At 26.1% G+C, this 18907-nt stretch overlaps 1 protein-coding gene across 1 annotated transcript in view; it reads right to left on the bottom strand.

The window, feature by feature from the left end:
• The window catches only part of LOC129614925 (uncharacterized protein DDB_G0283357), a 248793-nt gene extending 230244 nt beyond the window's left edge, over nt 1–18549 (bottom strand). The window contains exon 1 of the mRNA XM_055529882.1: nt 18403–18549. Within this exon, the coding sequence (XP_055385857.1) occupies nt 18403–18457 (55 nt within the window). The 5' untranslated portion in view covers nt 18458–18549. The remainder of the gene's footprint in view (nt 1–18402) is intronic.
• Between the last annotated feature and the right edge of the window lie 358 nt (nt 18550–18907).

Raw genomic sequence — 18907 nt, 5'->3', positions numbered from 1 at the left:
TTTAAATTTTTTTTTTTTGGAAAAGTGCCAAAATCAATTAGTGTGTTTCTTTTACATGAACATAATACTCTATACATTTAAGAATATAATACTCTATACATTTATAAATGGAACGCTCTTTTGCATAAAAACTCTCTCATATATATGAAAACCCTTGGATAAACTAGGATAACTCAATTGGATAAACTTAGATAACTTAGAAAACTAAAAATACAAACTCTCTTTTGTTTAGATTGGTGTAGTTGAGAGTTTCATACACTTTAATTTTTATGCGCCCTTTAATTATATTAAATTATGAAGATTTATTTATTTCATATTTATAGATTTTATTGAAAATCTATTTATTTCATAATATGCTTGAAATTTTGAGTAAAGCATCAGAAACGAAGTCAATTCACGAATTAGGTAATGGTCCGTATTAACCATAATTTTTTCAAATCGAGCAATAAATAACATTCATTGTAAAAAAATTGATATCCCGATAATAATAAATCGACTGGTATTGAATTTCAAAAGTCATTAGCATATTTTTCGACAATCATAAAAGGTTATTTAACACAAATTTGGGTTCAATTTGATTTCATTGAATTTCTATGTATATGAAATTTTATCTGCAAAAATTTCACCTTTTTAGCAATTTTTCAAAAAAAATTTGAAGCAAGAGTGTCTGTCCATTGACTTGTTTGCAAAACTTATACATCCTTGAAGTTAGAAGGGTGAAATTTCATATATAAATACACCTTTACTAGAAACCCATTTCGTATATTTATGAGTTTTCTCGGAGATCCGGAGCAATCGCAAAATATTGTGTAATAATTTTTCTAAATGTCTTTAAATGTTCGTTTCAAACCTACATGCAGAATATTTACTTTAACCAGTAAACTTAGGTTAAAGTAAATATTTTGTATATGTTTGAGATGTAGTTTATATTCTGAAAAAAAACATTTCCTTCTAGCAATTGAAATCTAAAACTGATTTAAACTATAACTGAAGACAAGTATTTCCATTTACATAGATTTAGACCTATGAGTTCTAAATAAAGAAAACGAACTACATTGAAATAATTCTATTATCTTCCGATTTTGCAGAGATTTTACACATTTTGGAGAAATTTTAAAATGGTAGATTTCAAAATATATTTTATACTAGCATAAAATGCTATTAAATCATTCTTTTTTTTTATTATATTCATTGATTAATTTAAGATGTGGAGAGTATTCCTTTTTGATACAATAGAAAATCCGTTCTATAGTGAAATAAAATATACTTATTATATATAAATTATATCTATTGAAAATTAAAATTTGTTAGTGACTAAAATTTCTTCGAAAATTAATGAAAAGCTAAGTAAGTCAAGATATAACGTTGTAAGTCTCTAACCATCAATTCAATAATGTGACATTCCCTTAAATCGCTTTAAAAACACAAAAAAACGAAATTTTTGTTCTTTAGTGTTATAGCATTTGCAATTTAGCTTCTTAATAAAACTTGCACTTTCACAATTTTTTAACGAATTAAATTTTTAAGTGATAGAGGATGGACGAAAATATTAAGGTTTAGAAAAATAATGTATACCTTATACCTATTTTGATACAGTATGCTGCATTTCGCATTCTAACTCTCTTTTGTTTATTGTAATATTAACAAAATCTCATTTAAACAAATGAAACAATTTTATTGAAGTAAAGTGTAATTCTTGCTATTCGAATTGTTGATCTTACATATATAAGTAACCAAGATTTTCTGTTATTAATACATATAAATATATGTATTTATATGTTACATATATATATATTTATATGTTACATATATATATATTTATATGTTACATATAAATATATGTATGTAGGTGTATCAATGATTTAGGTAAAAAAATATCATTCTCAAAAAAAAAAAGCTTTAAGAAAATTTATTGTAAATGGAATTTCATATCCTAAATATGAAAAAGGATTCATCATTTATTTAATTATTTTCCTTTATTCCACAATATTGACCTTTTATTTTGTTTCTTTTGTCATAATAATTCATTATTAAACAAAAATTACATTTCTATATACTGATATTACTATAATATTATTATAAGCATGGAGTTATGAAAAATTATTATGCATGTTTTCCAAAAATTTTAAACTTTATCATTTCGTACATACGTGTATTATATAATATTATGTAGTATACATTAAAATATAAACATATGATACAGTACTATATTTAAAGAAACTTTTATCTTAGTAGGTATGTCTATGTATTAAATTACATCAAATATGGTACGCAGAGAAAAAACTCTATATACTATTCAAATGATATTTTTCTTATACTACATGTAGTCTATACGCATAACACTACTTTTCAAATACCATACTAATGTATTATTCGCCACATAGAGAGTCAAAAATAATAAAAAATGTAAAGCACTAAGGTAAGGGGCGGGAAATAATACACTTAACTTTTTTATCTTTATTTTTCATTTTATACACGCGTGAAGAAAAATATTGTGCATGTATATGTACACAGACAAAAATACGAGTATAATACGTACTTTATAACATTTACATACAAAATATCTGTACTTTATTTTCTGTAACACTGTTAAAATTCAATGTGTAGGTTAATATTGTCCATTTTTATTGTAAGATTTTATTAAAAAAAAAAATAAACTACAAGAACGGAAAATGTTGGAAATTAAAATTATTCTTTTAGGCATTTTTTCAAACAAAATTGGAAAAGAATTACTTTAAGTTTCACGCATTATTTCAGCTTTCGGCCGTCGGTCTGATCGGAAAAAATCTGATTTCTTTTATTGAATTAATGTATTCTATTAATACACAGATTTTTTGCGAAGATCCGTTTGCGTAAGAAGAAAAATTCTATCAATCTCCCCTCTAAAAATTATGACCTTCAAAGCTTTAAAAATAAAATTTGAAAATATTAATTGTTATTGACACCGGAAATATATAATTTTTCAATCGGGCAAACAGAAGATTAGCGGCTTCCTCCTAATGAAAAGGGATTAAATTAGCAAAATTTCAATTTTCGGTTTCTTAAGCATATGTAAATCGGAAACTATGTGAAAAATTCTGAAATTTTTATAAAAGTAACGAAGTAACGGTAAATTTCCTTCTATCGAAAATGGAATTATTACTTATCTTTACGCACTTAATTAAAAATCAAGTTGAAAATTTAAATAAAATTCATTCCATATACAAGGTTTTTCGCATAAGGTAGCAAATAATATAAGGCTATACGAAAGCTGAAAAGTGAAATCAAAAACAGCTAACTCTTCTTTTTTCTTATGTATCAACTTTATTTAACTAAGAGCTTCATTTTCACAACCAACATCATAAAATTCAATTCTACGAACAATACTCGTTCATATTCACACGGAATCACAGATGTTTAGAAGTATCACGTCTTGATTATAATAAAAATGTATAACTTCAAAAAATAACTTTAAAAAAATTTATGCTGAATTTTCTAAATCAAAATGAGTTTTAACTAGCTGCACATAGATAGTTTAGTTGGGAAATTAAATTTAAAATCAGTAAGACTTAGTAATAAAAAAAGCAGATACGAGATTATTTCAATTTATATATGATAATATTATACATTTAGACTAAAACATCTAAAATTCATTCTTATTCTATTTTGATATAATTTTCCAATTTCATTCTTATTAAAATAAAAGTTTTTCTGGTTCATCACTTTAAACCGCAACGAATTAATAATTTCTGCGAATAATATTTGTATTACAAAATATCTTAAACTCTTCTTGCACTAGGATCTCATAATTAGAATTAGATAGTCTCATAGAACTCAGGCGTTTTTGCGTTAGGATCTCATAATTAAAATTAAGAACAATTTAAGAAGAAAGCTGGTAATCAATCAACAGAATTCAGCTAAATATTAAAGAAGAACGTATTAAGTTGTTTAAGGTTAATCATAATATTGCTTTAAAAAGAAAAATGAATAATTAAAGCAATACTGTATAATAAATACGAAAGGATTTATATAAATTTTCATAATACGAAAGGATTTATATAAATTTTCATTGAAAAAAAAAATTAACACTTCACTTATACTAAATAAATACAAACCTATAAGAAAAGAAAATATATACATAAGAAAATTTGAGATATCAATTTAACATCAAAGTGACCCCGCCAAATATCTTTTTAATTTTTTAAGTCAATAGATTTTTCTTTTAATTTTGTTTTTTACACCATAAATTTTATACATAAAATATCTCTTGTACTTTACAAGAACATTAGAAATCTAATTTTTATTTAATAAACCATAAAAGGGAAAAATATCTACGTATGTGATGCCAAAACAAAAACAATTATGGCAACATAACGCATGTACACATGTTATAAATCGTACATAATAATTATATGTTTACAATCAATAATAAAACTGAATGAATTACAATCAAAAAGGCAAAAAGAAAAACAAAAAAAGGGAAAAATAATAAAAATTATAATGCTATTAATATTTTTTTTATAAAATGATAAAACTTTACGAGGATAAGTACAAAAAAACCAAACAGGACAATAATCAATAATCTGTCTAATAAAGTGATTAAATCGACTAGATTAACATCTTTATATAAATTGAAAACAGTAGTGGAAGTAACAAAAAATTAAATATTAAAGAAATATAAGGGTATAAAGTATATTAGGTAGTAAAATTCATTTTGATTGTAACTAGCGTATAGGGAATTAAAAGAGAAAAAAAAAGTGAAGTAAGTTTGAATGATTGAATGATTGAATGTCGTGATAAATAAATCTATATGGGGTATACATTATAATTTTTATGTAATAACAACAATGAGTACAAGCTCTATATCAAGATTGGATTAGCCACTTATAAGGAATAAGACAAAATAAAATAAATAAGTGCACAATATCAATCCTTTTAAGAACGAAATGGTATTTTTCATACTTCTTTTAAAACTGACTCTTCAACTAATAATGATGATATTCTTCTGAAATTCAAACTACAGTATGACCATATTTTCAAAACCAGTGTTCCAGACTCAATTACTTATAATTACTTATGTACATCTTGAGAACGACCAAAAGCACTTATTAAAAAAAAAAATTTAAAAAATACAGTAACAATTAATTCTGTGTATAATAAAAACTATTGTAAGAATCGTTGTAAGAATTTAAAAATGGATTGCAACTTTGCAAAATTTTTAAAATATGTAAAATTAATTGTTATTCCTTAAATTGAAAACAAAAAACAAAAACAGTTAATTAGATCTTTACTAAGATTGAAACACCCGTTTATCCCATTAGGTATCTTCATTGGTATAATTTCCTTAAAATAAAATAATTAAGAAATAATTATTTCACACCTCTTTCTCGAAAACAGATATGTTTTTGGATTCATATTAAAACATGTCATTGAATAAAAATTCTGGAGCTTCCCAAGAATTTTACAATACAAAACCATTTATTAGGTTAAATCTTTAAATATCCTTGTAAAAGGCTGATATTAAAAATTGCCAAAATTAATCATATACCTTTCCTTTCGACCTTGTACTGGTACCCAATTACAATAGATCCGATCTTGCCCAGTTCCAATATTAATCTACATGCAGTATATATAAGTATCTCTCCCAACTTCAAGCGGTCGCGAAAATTTCTTTTTTGTTATTAATAAATCAATACGCTAGATAGACGCAGTTAAGTCTTAACTTTAATCTTAATTATTATGGCTAGGCTTAATCTAAATATTCATATACACTTATATCATTGCAAAATCTGATGGTAAAATAAAAAACGCAACACAAACATACCTATGTTAAAGGAACTAAATAAACATTATTTATTAAAAAATGTTGAGAATTGAATAGCATTACTTTCAATAATAATTCTTAGCACAGACTTAGCATTTTTGTTTTTTGTACATGTTACATTTTTATTCATCAGAATCCATTAAGGCAACTACACATGAAATAACATTGAAAGCACTTATATATGAGTTAACGCAAAATCAACTTGGCAACTTCACTCAAAAGTAGTTAATAGTTTCAGAAACGAAAGTAAATTCGTGTTACGAGTACTAATATTTTATATCCGTAATTATAGACGAAAGAAAAAAAAGTATAAAGAAAATTAAATTATTTATCCAGATTTTGAGATAGGTGTGTATGTATTTAAATTATATAAATTTCTACTTTACCATTATATTTTTTTATAAGAATTGTACCCTTTGATAACGCATATCAGCAACATACAATATACGTAACTGTTAAGCAATATATAAATGCAAAATACTTAAAAGTAATAATGTCAATTAGTTTATAGGTATACCTAGACACGTATTATGCGCACGCTTAACTGTAGAACTGCTGCAGCAGAACTTATGTACTTTTGGTACGATTTGAATAAACCTATTTTACACTTAATATAAAAATATAAAATTTTTTCAAAAACATTTTATTTGTAATTTCAATTTTCATTAAAAACTAGTAACGTGTACCTGCATTCCGTTCATGTAATTAGAGTCCCGTAGGAATTAATTCAGATAAATTTACGAAGAAACTTGTAAAAATTTTCTATAATATGAGACGGTTAAATCCAGTAATGCTGAAAAATCCACACTCTTCGGAGGCTGGTCTCATGGATTCTGGGGGAAACAACTTATTGCATAGTAGATCGGCTTCGATGGACCCATTTAGAAGGAGATCAAGGATCATGCGATCACCCCCATTGGTGATTGCAGAGAAAAAGGACAGAGTTAAGGATGATAACTCTAACAAAAAGTCTAAAAAGTTTGCGGAAGACAAAAAAATGAAAACCCAAGAGGGTAGTATGAAAAGGCATCTTATACAGGAGAGTAAATTGGATACTCAGGACTCGAGAATAACCGAGTTAGAGAGCCTTTGTAAGGTGCTACAAAACGAGATCTGCAAATTACAGGCAGAGAATGTAGATTTAAAAAATCAAATAAAATCTGCATCAACAGAAAAGAAAAACAAAGATGCGGAAGTTACAGAGAAGAAAAGAAAACAAAGATGTCTAAACGTAGCCCAACGTTATAGGCTGCCGATACTGCAATATTGGCAGCAGGAGCGAACATTGATGATTCGACAAAAAAATTACAGGAGGCAATTAACAAAATAAGCCAGTGGACTAGAGATTGAAGGGTGAAGTAGAATGAAGCAAAATCGGTTCACATAAACTTCACCAATCGGAAAATAGTGAATCCACCATAAATTAATGTAAATAGAACGAACGTGGCGATAGGTAACTCAGCAAAATACCTGGGAATGACTTAAGTGTCAAGCTAAGGTTGAAAGAACATATAAAGAAGAAACACATAGAATTAGAAAATAAATATAGAGAAAATTATTAGCTCGATTTGGCAATAGATAATAAGATATTAATTTATAACCAAATCATTAAACCGAAATGGCGATATAGCATTCAACTGTGGGGTTGTGATAAGTTAAATTAACACTACGACAAATAAAGTCCCCGAGGCAGTTTATTACTTATATGTCCTTTAATCTGAAAATAACACTGTCTTATTTCTCATATTGAATAAAGAAGATAATTAAAAATATAAAAACGATATTATTATTTTGTTAGATAGAACTAAATTCTTTAATTATTCTTTAGAAGGAGTTAAAATTTCAGACTCCTTCAACTTAGTATCTAAAACATAAAAGTAGTAATAAAACAGAAGTATTTGTCAAAATTCACGTGAATTCTAGAAAAATAATTTATTGGCTTTCTAGTAATTTGAGTTTTTTGAATTAGAATAAATATTTGAATTTTTGACTTACAACTAGGTGTTCTAGGAAATTTATTTTGCCGTAGAATTCTACTAAACAACAAAAACTATCCATAGTAGTATTGAGAAACACAGGATAGAATAGAAGTACTAGAAAATTTTTACTAGAAAACTATGAATATAAAAATTAAACATTCACATTAGTGGTTTTGAAGGATGTTAGATGTACAGAAAATTTAAATTAAATAAAGAAAAAAGTTATAAACATCATTTACTTTATAAGATAGTTGGAAATCTAGAGAGTTTTGGCCAAATCTGGGCGAAAATGATGGAGTTTATTTTATTAGGAACTCTCTTTTCTTCTAGCAATTTTCAGAAAAAATCTCTTATTTCCATTGAAAGGTAATTTTTCAGAATGTTGCAAATTATACCATTATAATTAGAAATCTATTAATAGGGGTTCTACAAATTAGTTTGCATTCTAGTGTCTTTTTATCAATATAGAACTGATTTCCTAAAATACTTTAAATTATAGTGTTCTTCATTGAGAATACAGTTAAGTAATGTGAAATACTAATGGATAGGCAATATTCAGCGTTTTCCACCAGGAACTTTCTTCGGATAAACTAGATAATCTATTAATTTTTTTTTAACTAGAAAATCTGGGGACGCAACTCCAGTAGAATATAGTTGAAAAAAAATTTACTGACTTATATGTATACAACGGTATTACATATGGTACAATAAATTTTCTATTAAATCTATACTCGGTTTATTAAAACAGCAAGATGACTAAAATCGTAACAACAAGAGAGTGATTAAATTTCTTTCTTTTAGATTTATTATGTGGAAAATAAATTCGTTGAGAGAGTGCGTCTCCTTTATCCTTTTCTTCTTACAAATTTTTTACTTGTGACGAGCGAGTAATGTGAATATTTTTCGCGGTTCTTTCCTCTCTTGTTTGGTTTCTGACGCTTGATTGTGAGTAATTCTGTGAAAAACTCTTAAAAAGGCCTCGGATCTGCTTATTTTTTTTATATATCTTTCAAAAAGTAAAATGATATTATAATCAAATTGTAGAAAAAGAAATTATTTTACACTTTATTTAGTAAATTTTATTATTTTTCCAATTATATCTTTTTGTTTCATTTTTTTATGAATTACAAAAAGAAATAAAGTAAATCTGGATTTTTTACATTTTTCTAAAAAAAATATACCTGTGAGAATATGAAGAAATAAGATACTTTTTATAATCTAGATAGATTTTCTTTTGTTTTTATTATTATTTTCCACTTATTATTAAATTTAAATAAAACATACCTATAGAAATTGAATATTTATATAAAAGAGAATATAAGTTAGTAATTTCTTGTTTATTTCCTCTCAAACATCACCCGCCCATTTGTATCCGTGTTTTTCTTCTCATATATAGTGCTTAAAAATATTCCTCTTTCTGCCATCGGTTCCAACCTTATTCATCTTTTATTATTATTATTATTAATCTGCTCTTATTTTTTTCTTGATTTATCTTAGATTACATAGATGATATCAAATAACGTTAATTTTTTTTTCATATTTTATTTCACATAGACATGAAAAATATAAATTAATGATTAAATGTATAAGTACTTTTTATATACACTTGATTTTACATTCATAAAGTTAAGTGTACGTTAATAAAAGTATTTATGTTTTTAGTATAATTATATATTATTATATGAGTATAAATTAATTTTTTATAGCATATACAGAAATGGACAAGAAAATATCACCACTTGGTTAAATTTTTGACGTTATAATATAGATATATGGGTGAATATTATAGATATATGAGTGATTATTTTTGTATAAATATTTTATGTTATAATATTGTATGTTAAGCTATATAATATTAAGTATAAATATTCCCGTGACCAAGAAAGAGTTTGAACCCGAGGCCCTTCGGTTAAAGGGCCGACGATATAACTACCGTAATTCACCATATAGTTTTTCAGATTTTGAAAAAATTTTGTTTTTCATATTTTTCAACTATGATAAATTTTCATTCTTAACAACATTATATTTTATTTTTAAATAAAATTATTAATAAAATTATAATAAAATTAGAACATTATAAAGAATTCCAAAAAACAAAACAGTATACTATTTAGTTGCCCATAACTGTATATACATTCATATATATATGTATATGATTGTCTGCATATAATATCATGGGGTGCCTTGAGTTCCATATTAAATAAAGAAAACCGCACAATTTTATTTTACAATGTCATTTCGTTGAGAAAAAAAAGTGAATTAATTTTCAGTAATTTTATACAATTTTTCTTGTTAGTCAAAATATTCAATATTATAAAATCTTCTTATGTCTGTTTTTTAAACACAACTTAGAAATAGTATAATTTATTACAAAAATTAATAATCAAAAACTATGGGAAGAACATATTATTATTAAAGGAATTATCACATTAAAAAAATTAAAGACAAATAAAATCATTTTTTTGCCCATATTCTCGAATTTTAAAAGGCTTTCAGGTTATTTGTTGACTTCTTGTTATACTAAAATAATAATAATTTGATAAAATATTTAGCGTGAATGGTTTATATAATTATAAAGCTCCAAATTTCAGAACGAAATTTTGAATGGAAATCCAAGTTATAAAACGATAATAAACAAAATTGGTTTGTGTTTTATACTTTGATATGGTCGAGCAACCTAATATATTATATATAACCTTTGAGCAACCTAATATATACAGGGTCTTTCGCATAAGATGCAAATAATTCCAGTGATATTTCTTTGATCATTTTTCTGCAAAAAATTGTAGTGGGAAAATTGTGTTTTAAAAATATACGAATAATGCATATTTCATACATTTCTGCTCTTTATTTTGGGTTTTACTTTTTCAGACTTCAGATCCTTTCTTCTTCATGAGAGCTAAGTAAATTCAATTGTATGTAATTCAACTTGTAAAACATATTGAAGTTGCTTTAATTTTAAATATAAATAAAGATACATTATATTTTTATTACAAATAGAATTTGACTTATGTATCTATATTGATAAATTAGTGGTCAGCGACAAATTATCATGCTAATAAGTATAACGTATACAAATTTAGATTTGGTTTTATGATAATTAAAATAACAATAAATTAAACCACTAACAACAAAACATATACAAATCTATTATAATTCTTTATCAGATAAAAAATAATATCGAGTCCATAATTATTTTTTTCATATTTTTATTATCTCTGATATTTATTTTATCTGATGTTTATAATTTCAAAATTTTTTATAATAATAATTTTACAATTTTACTTCTAACGCAACAAATCCTATGCATCCATTTTTGACAAATTTAAGTTGATTTCTTTTGTAACGAAGATGTTAATTTAAGATTAATATCTCAATTAAAACAAATCATTAATTTTTTCCAAATTTTTGATTTCGTTTTTCTTTTAGACCCCAGCCTGTACAAGCCTCAAATTTCTCAGGGGCTTTTAGATATTAACAAATAGTTCATTTCGTTGGAAGAAAATTTTTTTCCATCTCCACCCCCTCTCAAGTTATGGCCTCTTGAAATTTGTAAAATTTGAATTTTTAACACCTTATATTTCCGAAACCGCAAGCTTTTCCAAATTTCTATAAACACAAAAAGCTAACGGTAAATTCCATTACATTGAAAAATATGATTATTTTTCTTAACTCACACAATTAACATTTAAAATCGAGCATTATGTTAACCCCTCTTTATATTGATTTTTGCTTTATTTTAAAGAATCCATAAATCGTTCATCCTAAATATATGCAACCCTAGAGATAGTTTTGTATATGAATGAAAATAATTTTAATAGTGTGGTAGGTATACATAGACTATATTTAAAAGCAGTATTTTCATTTGTTGAACGGAAAAGTGCTACAATACAAACCATTGGTTTGACCCAACTTTATTTCCGAAGCATTTTGGCTCAGTGTGGGAGAACAAAAGTTACTCGTATCATAACATCACACAGTAATAATTTATGAAATTAATATCTAGAAAAAGAATTAATATGTTCGTTACAAAAGAAATTAATATCTTAATTTAATTAAGACTAAATAGTTAAAAAAGGCCATTTTTAGGGTTTTGGGGGGGTATAACTTCTAGAGGGGGGAAATAGGCAAAAATTTTGTTCTACGAAAATAAGTTTCTATTAAAAATCTATGAACGTATAAAACTTCAGCTTTCTATCTTCAACGGTGTAGAAGTTTTGTAAACAGACACACGGACAGACGGACGGACGGACAGAGTGATACTAATAAGCACTTTTTTTCAAAAATTTTTTTGGAAAAGTGCTAAAAAGTAGGTTATATCCCTGCACTTTAATTTCGTTTTGCTCATCTTAATGGGATACTTCCAGATAAATACTTGATAATGCTTTTATAATATATATTCACTTATTAAAATTGAAATATGTAAAATACTTTTCTAAAGCGGATCACCAAATTCGAAGCAAAAATCAGTGTCAAATGTACATGACCACAAAAAAATATAAAGATTAAAGTTTAGATGCATAAAGAAAATTACAAAATTAGCTGCTTTCGGTCTGTAGTGTATCCTAGCAAAACAGTTTTAAATGAAAAGCGCGAAATAAAAAAGAAGTAAGTGTATGAAAAAAAAATTCAACTTTTTTACAGTAGCTGATCTTAGAAACAAAACATAAATTCTTATTAAAGATTAAAATGCCAAACACAAGAAAAAACATTTTAGTCAACCGATTGAATTTGATCGATTGAATCATATACCATAACAATCTGATTATAAAACTGAATCTATATTGAATTCGAAAAAAAAAATTGAGGTGTGTATAAAGTACAATTCGCACTTCTTACCAAATTACTTTTTTAGGGGTGTATGGTAGCTAACCAACCCTGCTGTGAAAAATAATCTAATTACAACAGCCCGTCTTGGAAGAAAAGAACCAATTTCTAAAAAGTTGGTGCTGTTTACTCTTTTCGTTAAAACTACACTAAAGTGTATGAAATCAAAATCTTTCTCAAAGCTACTAATTTCTGGATTAAAAGGATTAAAAACTTTAAATAAATATTGCGATTGCGATAATATAAGAAAAATCTTCATTGATCCGAAACAAATATTAAAAAACTTCTTTTTGGAGTGTTCAGCTTACAATATTATTTTTAAATCAATAACATAGGTTTTAATTTAAACATAAAACTTAAGAAAAGCTCCCTCATGTAGTACTGGATGTTTTTGTATTAATTTTAAATATTATACTTTCACAATCATTATATCTGCGAAGTTAATTCGAATTATAAGGTACGGTTTTTATCTGAATCACTAAATTTCTTTTACACGAAAATTTAAAACTAAATGTTGTCTTTATCAACTTTTCAGATATTAACATTACAAAATTGTAGAATTATAAATTTTAAAATAAATTTATAATTACAATACTTCATTAAATTAAATAATTATCCAGAACAATATGATCAAATTTTCACCATATTACTTTTGCGTCTTGTATACATATACATAAATACATTGAGGAATCAAGTAAATGGCAGGAAAATTTCATTCGAAACTGCTAAAAAATTTAGTAAATAATGTTAAAATTTGACAAATACAGATAATTTCTATTTCAAGAGGACTGAATGTTAGGAAGGGATATTTCATGTGTTCGGTATCAAAGTATTAGTATTTTTGTATGTTTATTTTTCAAATTAATTTTTTTCGAGTACAAGTAATAGAATTTCAAATTGCAGAAACGAAGTCTGGAAAAATTTAAAGCACTTTCACTTTAATATTAAACACCTCTAACGACTTTAAAATTATCAGCTTGATTAACAAAGTAAATGAAGTTTGAATAATTTTCTTATGTGTAAGAAAATTATGTAGTTTTGGATAAAAAATAAGTATATTTTAATTTTCGTATGATGGCTAGAAAGTAAGAATTTAGGGCTGATATTAAATTGCCAAATCGAAAAGCCGTAAAAATTTTTTAATACACTTACATATAATTCTTAAAAGATAAAGTTTTATTGCTTTAGATTATAAAAATGCGTTTTAAACCCTTCTTTACAATTTCAAGAACACTAGTAAGCCTTTAGTTGACATGCCTAGAAACATACAAGCTTGACTCTTTGCAGAATTTCGCTTTGGCCACCCGAATTCTCTGAAAACTTCACCATTTAGTTTTGGCAACAACTACAATTTAAATATTAAATTTCAAGAAACTCTTAGCCTTCTGTTCGGTTTCCGGTCTTGATCTTTCCAAAAAATTTATAGATTCATTGTTTTAATATTCCGCATTTACAAATTAAATTTCACGGAAATTGGTTGATTGTTTCTCTTTATATATGCAAAAATTTAAAATTGGCCCGGAAAGAGGTCCAGTTTCCGAGCTCCGATATACCTCGAAAGTTGATCAATCCGTTCCATAGCCAAAATAAACTCACATATAAAATTTTATCAAAATCGGTTAAGTCGAATTTGAGATACACAATTGAACACACAGTTAGTTTATTTACGCTCTAAACCTAGTTTATTTACATTTCCCTACAATTCCTGACGTTACCAAAGTAAACTCAAACATAAATTTTCATCAAAGCCGGTTCAGAAATATACAGATACACACAGACCGATATCTCGCTAAAGTAGTTTTTTTTACATTTCCTTACCACAGAGCATTTGCGCCGGAAACTGAATAGACGAAATTTGTTGCCATAATTCCTAAACCTCTTTATAGTATAACCAATTAGTCGGTAACAAACGGAAAACTTGTTTAAGTTTGCATAAATTCGAAGGTTTAATTTAACAGCTCGATATTTTTTAAAATTTCTTATGATAGGAGAAATAATTTCTGACGTTTTGCATTGCATTTACAAAATTTTCAATTTGTTTTTAATTTGGACGAAGTTTAATTTATTTAAAATTTGCATTTTTCGCATTTGAAGAGCAGAGATAATAAGGAATAAAGGGATACGGTAAAAGTTCGAAAAAAAATATGTAATCGAAAATCTGCTAAAATCATGCATTACCGTAATTTAAATTAGCACAAGCAATTGTACCACTAAAACTAGCGAAATTATTGTCACTAAAAATTGTATATTACTATAAATATGCTATGATTAAAAAATTTACGAACTGTTTGAAATTGTGTTTTTCGTCAGATATTTCAAAATCTCATTTTAAAATGCATACGTTTCAAAGTCATTACGTTGTTGTTTGTGAGTTATCAATTTCTGCTCGACCTAAGCTTTTCTGATCAACTACAAAAGTTCGTTGCTATTATAACCGAAAATTTTGATTAGAAAATATTAATTATAAAATACTTGTATTGAATAATAAAATTATATTTTTTAAAGGAGTTGAAAATAGGTTCCAAAATATTAAATTTAGATTAAATTTTTTACGTTACAAGAAACTAGATTTTACAATCTTTGTTCGTTATGGGTACCCAGATTGTGAATTTCAGTACATAAGAATTCGTGGAACAAATAGACATATTTGCATAATGCTTTTAAAAAGTAACTATTACAAATGAAAACAGTCTTTGAAAATCTAAAAGTTTTAATTTTAAATTAATAGAAAATTACCATAACCATACTGGGTATATATAATAATTTTATCTATGTACATTAAAAATTAAATATTAATAATATTTCTGTGTAAAATGTATATTCCACATGTACATATATTGTTTTTGAGTTTTTAGTATGCTTTGTTACAACTTTAATTCCTTAAGAATTTTATCTTTTCAAGTTTATCATAGTTTTAATAATGTGAAGTATTGCTACGATAACCAAAAAAATTAAAGGCGCAGCAATTTTTAAATAAAATCGATCTTTTTTTTAAAATTGAGAAATTAAAAGATCCTAATACTTCAAAATGCCAAGCTATTTACTTATAACGAAAATTAGAAAATCTCTTAATTCTTTGTTAAAATCAATAAATCTTATACTGCCAGGTAATTGCTAAAAATCTCGTAAATAGATTTTGCTACTATGAATTTATTATTGCTAGAAGAACCGATATGTCTTAATATGACAAAAAGTGGTAATGACATGTTTTTTGACTGCATATCAAAAAAATCTGATGTGGTTAGTAGGAAAATGTAAATTTGGCTCTTAGTAGAGTTTTGCTTTGTGCTACTCGAATTCCCTGAAATGCTTGCCAATTAGTTTTGGTAATAACCAGATCAATTTCAAGAAATTCCATTAATTTGTTCCGTAGATATTGTGAAAAATGTAAAATCGGCCCGGAGATCAGTTTTCATGCCCTCAACTTTGCAAAAAATATATATATTCATTTAAAACAATACGAAAAATTCAAATATTAAATTTCAATAAAATCGGTTGATTATTTCTCTTTATATACACAAAAATGTATATTTGGCCCGTAGTAAACGTCCAGTTCCTGATGCCTGATTTCTTCCAAAACTCAGGAAGTTTTGGAAACGGTCGCGCGAAACTTGTATGTGAAATTTCAAGTAAATTGGTTGAATATTTTTTTAAAAATGATCAAAAATGTAAAACAGGCCCGCTAAGAAGTGCAGTTCCCGAGGCTTGATATATCCCAAAAGTTGATTAATCCGTGCAATGGTCGAAATAAACTTACATATAAAATTTTATGATATTAGAAAAATTAAACCAAGATATTAGAAAAAATAGTTTTTAAACAACTAGATAAGTACAAACTTCTATTAAATAGGCAATGTGGTTTCATAAAAAAATCATGTACTTCAATTATTGATTTGATAACGAAAGTTCAAAATTTAAAAGAAAAACAAGTAAAAACGTTTCAGTCGGTATAAACCGATTGAATTATACCCTGCACCTTTCGTTATTGTGTAGCTATTACTCGAACCTGCGAAATCATTCTATAGAAACTTCACGGACATGTCTGACCTTTAATTGGACATCCGATTGCCAAGTTTCATGAATCTGACCTTATAATTTTTCCAAATATTTAAAATTAGCTTTTGGAGTTGTATGGCAAGTACCCGAACCTGTCAAGCAGTTCCACTAAAACTTCAGAAATATATCTGATCTATAATTGGACATACAACTGCGAAGTTCCATGAATCTGAATTTATTATTTTTCCAAATATTAAGAATAAGCTTTTAGACTTGTATAGGATCTACTCGAACCTGTTAAGCAATTTCACCAAAACTTCAGAAATATATCTGACCTATAATCGGACATACAACTGCCAAGTTTCATGAATCTGACTTTATTATTTTTCCAAATATGTAAAATAAGTTTTTAGACTTGTATGGGAGCTACTCGAACCTGTCCAATTATAGCAATTCCACCAAAACTTCACAAAAATATTTGACCTATAATTGGACACATGACTGCCAAGTTTCATGAATCTGACTTTATTATTTTTCCAAATATGTAAAATAAGTTTCTAGACTTGTATGGGAGCTACTCGAACCTGTCCAATTATAGCAATTCCACCAAAACTTCACAAAAATATTTGATCTATAATTGGACACATGACTGCCAAGTTTCATGGATCTGACTATATTATTTTTCCAAATATTTAAAATAAGCCTTTAAACTTGTATGGGAGGTACTCGAACCTGTCAAGCAATCCCACCAAAACTTTAGAAATATGTCTGACCTATAATAGGACACACGACTGCCAAGTCTCATGAATTTGACTTTATTATTTTTCCAAATATTTAAAATAAGTTTTTAGACTTGTATGGGAGCTACTCGAACCTGTCCAATTATAGCAATTCCACCAAAACTTCACAAAAATATTTGACCTATAATTGGACACATGACTGCCAAGTTTCATGAATCTGACCTTATTATTTTTCCGAATATAAAAAATTTGCTGTTGGAGTTGTATGGCAGCCACCCGAACCGGTGCAGCTATCCCATTATAATTTTTGGAGCATGTGTAGAATATAATTGGACAGATGTATACAAAATTTTATATTTATAGTTTTATTAGTTTTTGAAATATTTACTTTTGGTCGAGAAAAAGAAAAACGCTTCTTTATCATAAAAGAATTGTTTTTTTTTTTTTCAATTTTCTTTAAATCAATATAAAAACATTAAATCACATTATTAAAATTTTACCTTTTAATAAAAAAACAGTTTTACTCAATAAAAATCGCTCCACGAATGTGTTGCTAATTTAAAGATTGTTGGTATTTTTTATGGTTCATGTTTTTTAATCACATATTCTCACATATTCCTAATATATGTAACTCATTTATAGAAACAAAGTCCAAAATTGAAAATTATAAGAACAACACTATATTTGCTTATTGTGAAAACGTACATACATACATACACAATGCATAAAAGACTGAAAGTCTCACACTTGAAATTTTAATACTTCTATGAAACAAAATTACTCAGGCATTATAACGCACATCACTCAGATCAAAATTATGATTGTTGTCCAGATTATGTTTGGTCGTGGAAACACCAATTACGCCAGAATCAATGTTTGAATTACTTCGTTGTCAAAGTATCATGTGTTCAGATTATCTGGACAACACTGTATTGACAATACTATTTTGGACAATTCTAAAACAAATATGTACTTCTTTGTTTTAACTACATAAATAAGTACAAAAAAAATTAAAAATTAATCTAATATCTAATTACTTTTATTATAAGACGCTTACATGTGTAATATTCCATCATATTTTGATTATAACGATATGCTGTTGATAAATCCATTTTTGTAGAAAATTTTTCTAATATTCACCATACATATGAAATACAAATTTTTATTTCATTTATTTTTTTTTGAACCTTAAAATTTAGTTTGTAATTTTTTTAATTAAATATATTTTTAATTTTTGATTATGCAGTATTATTTCATACGATAAAGTGCAAATTATTTGGAAAAATTGAATTTTAAAATTTACCCGATCTTAAGCATATAATGTATTAATTGCACATTTTTTTAAATATATATATGTGTACATTATGTATTTAACACATAGTTAAAATTTTAGCTAGTTTAGTTATATTATGGTTTTAAATTACTATAAATTTTAAATCACACTCACAAATTGTAAGTTTTAAAATTGATATTTTACTTAGGTTTATTACAAATTCGAATTTTGTACAGTTAAAAAAAAATAAAATTTATTTTAATTAATTAAAATATTACGACAAATAAAA

The sequence above is a fragment of the Condylostylus longicornis genome, unplaced genomic scaffold (genome assembly GCF_029603195.1).
Source record: "Condylostylus longicornis isolate FDR11 unplaced genomic scaffold, ASM2960319v2 ptg000127l, whole genome shotgun sequence".
In the NCBI taxonomy this organism is placed as follows: Eukaryota; Metazoa; Arthropoda; class Insecta; order Diptera; family Dolichopodidae; genus Condylostylus; species Condylostylus longicornis.
This window is presented reverse-complemented; position numbering and strand designations above follow the sequence as displayed.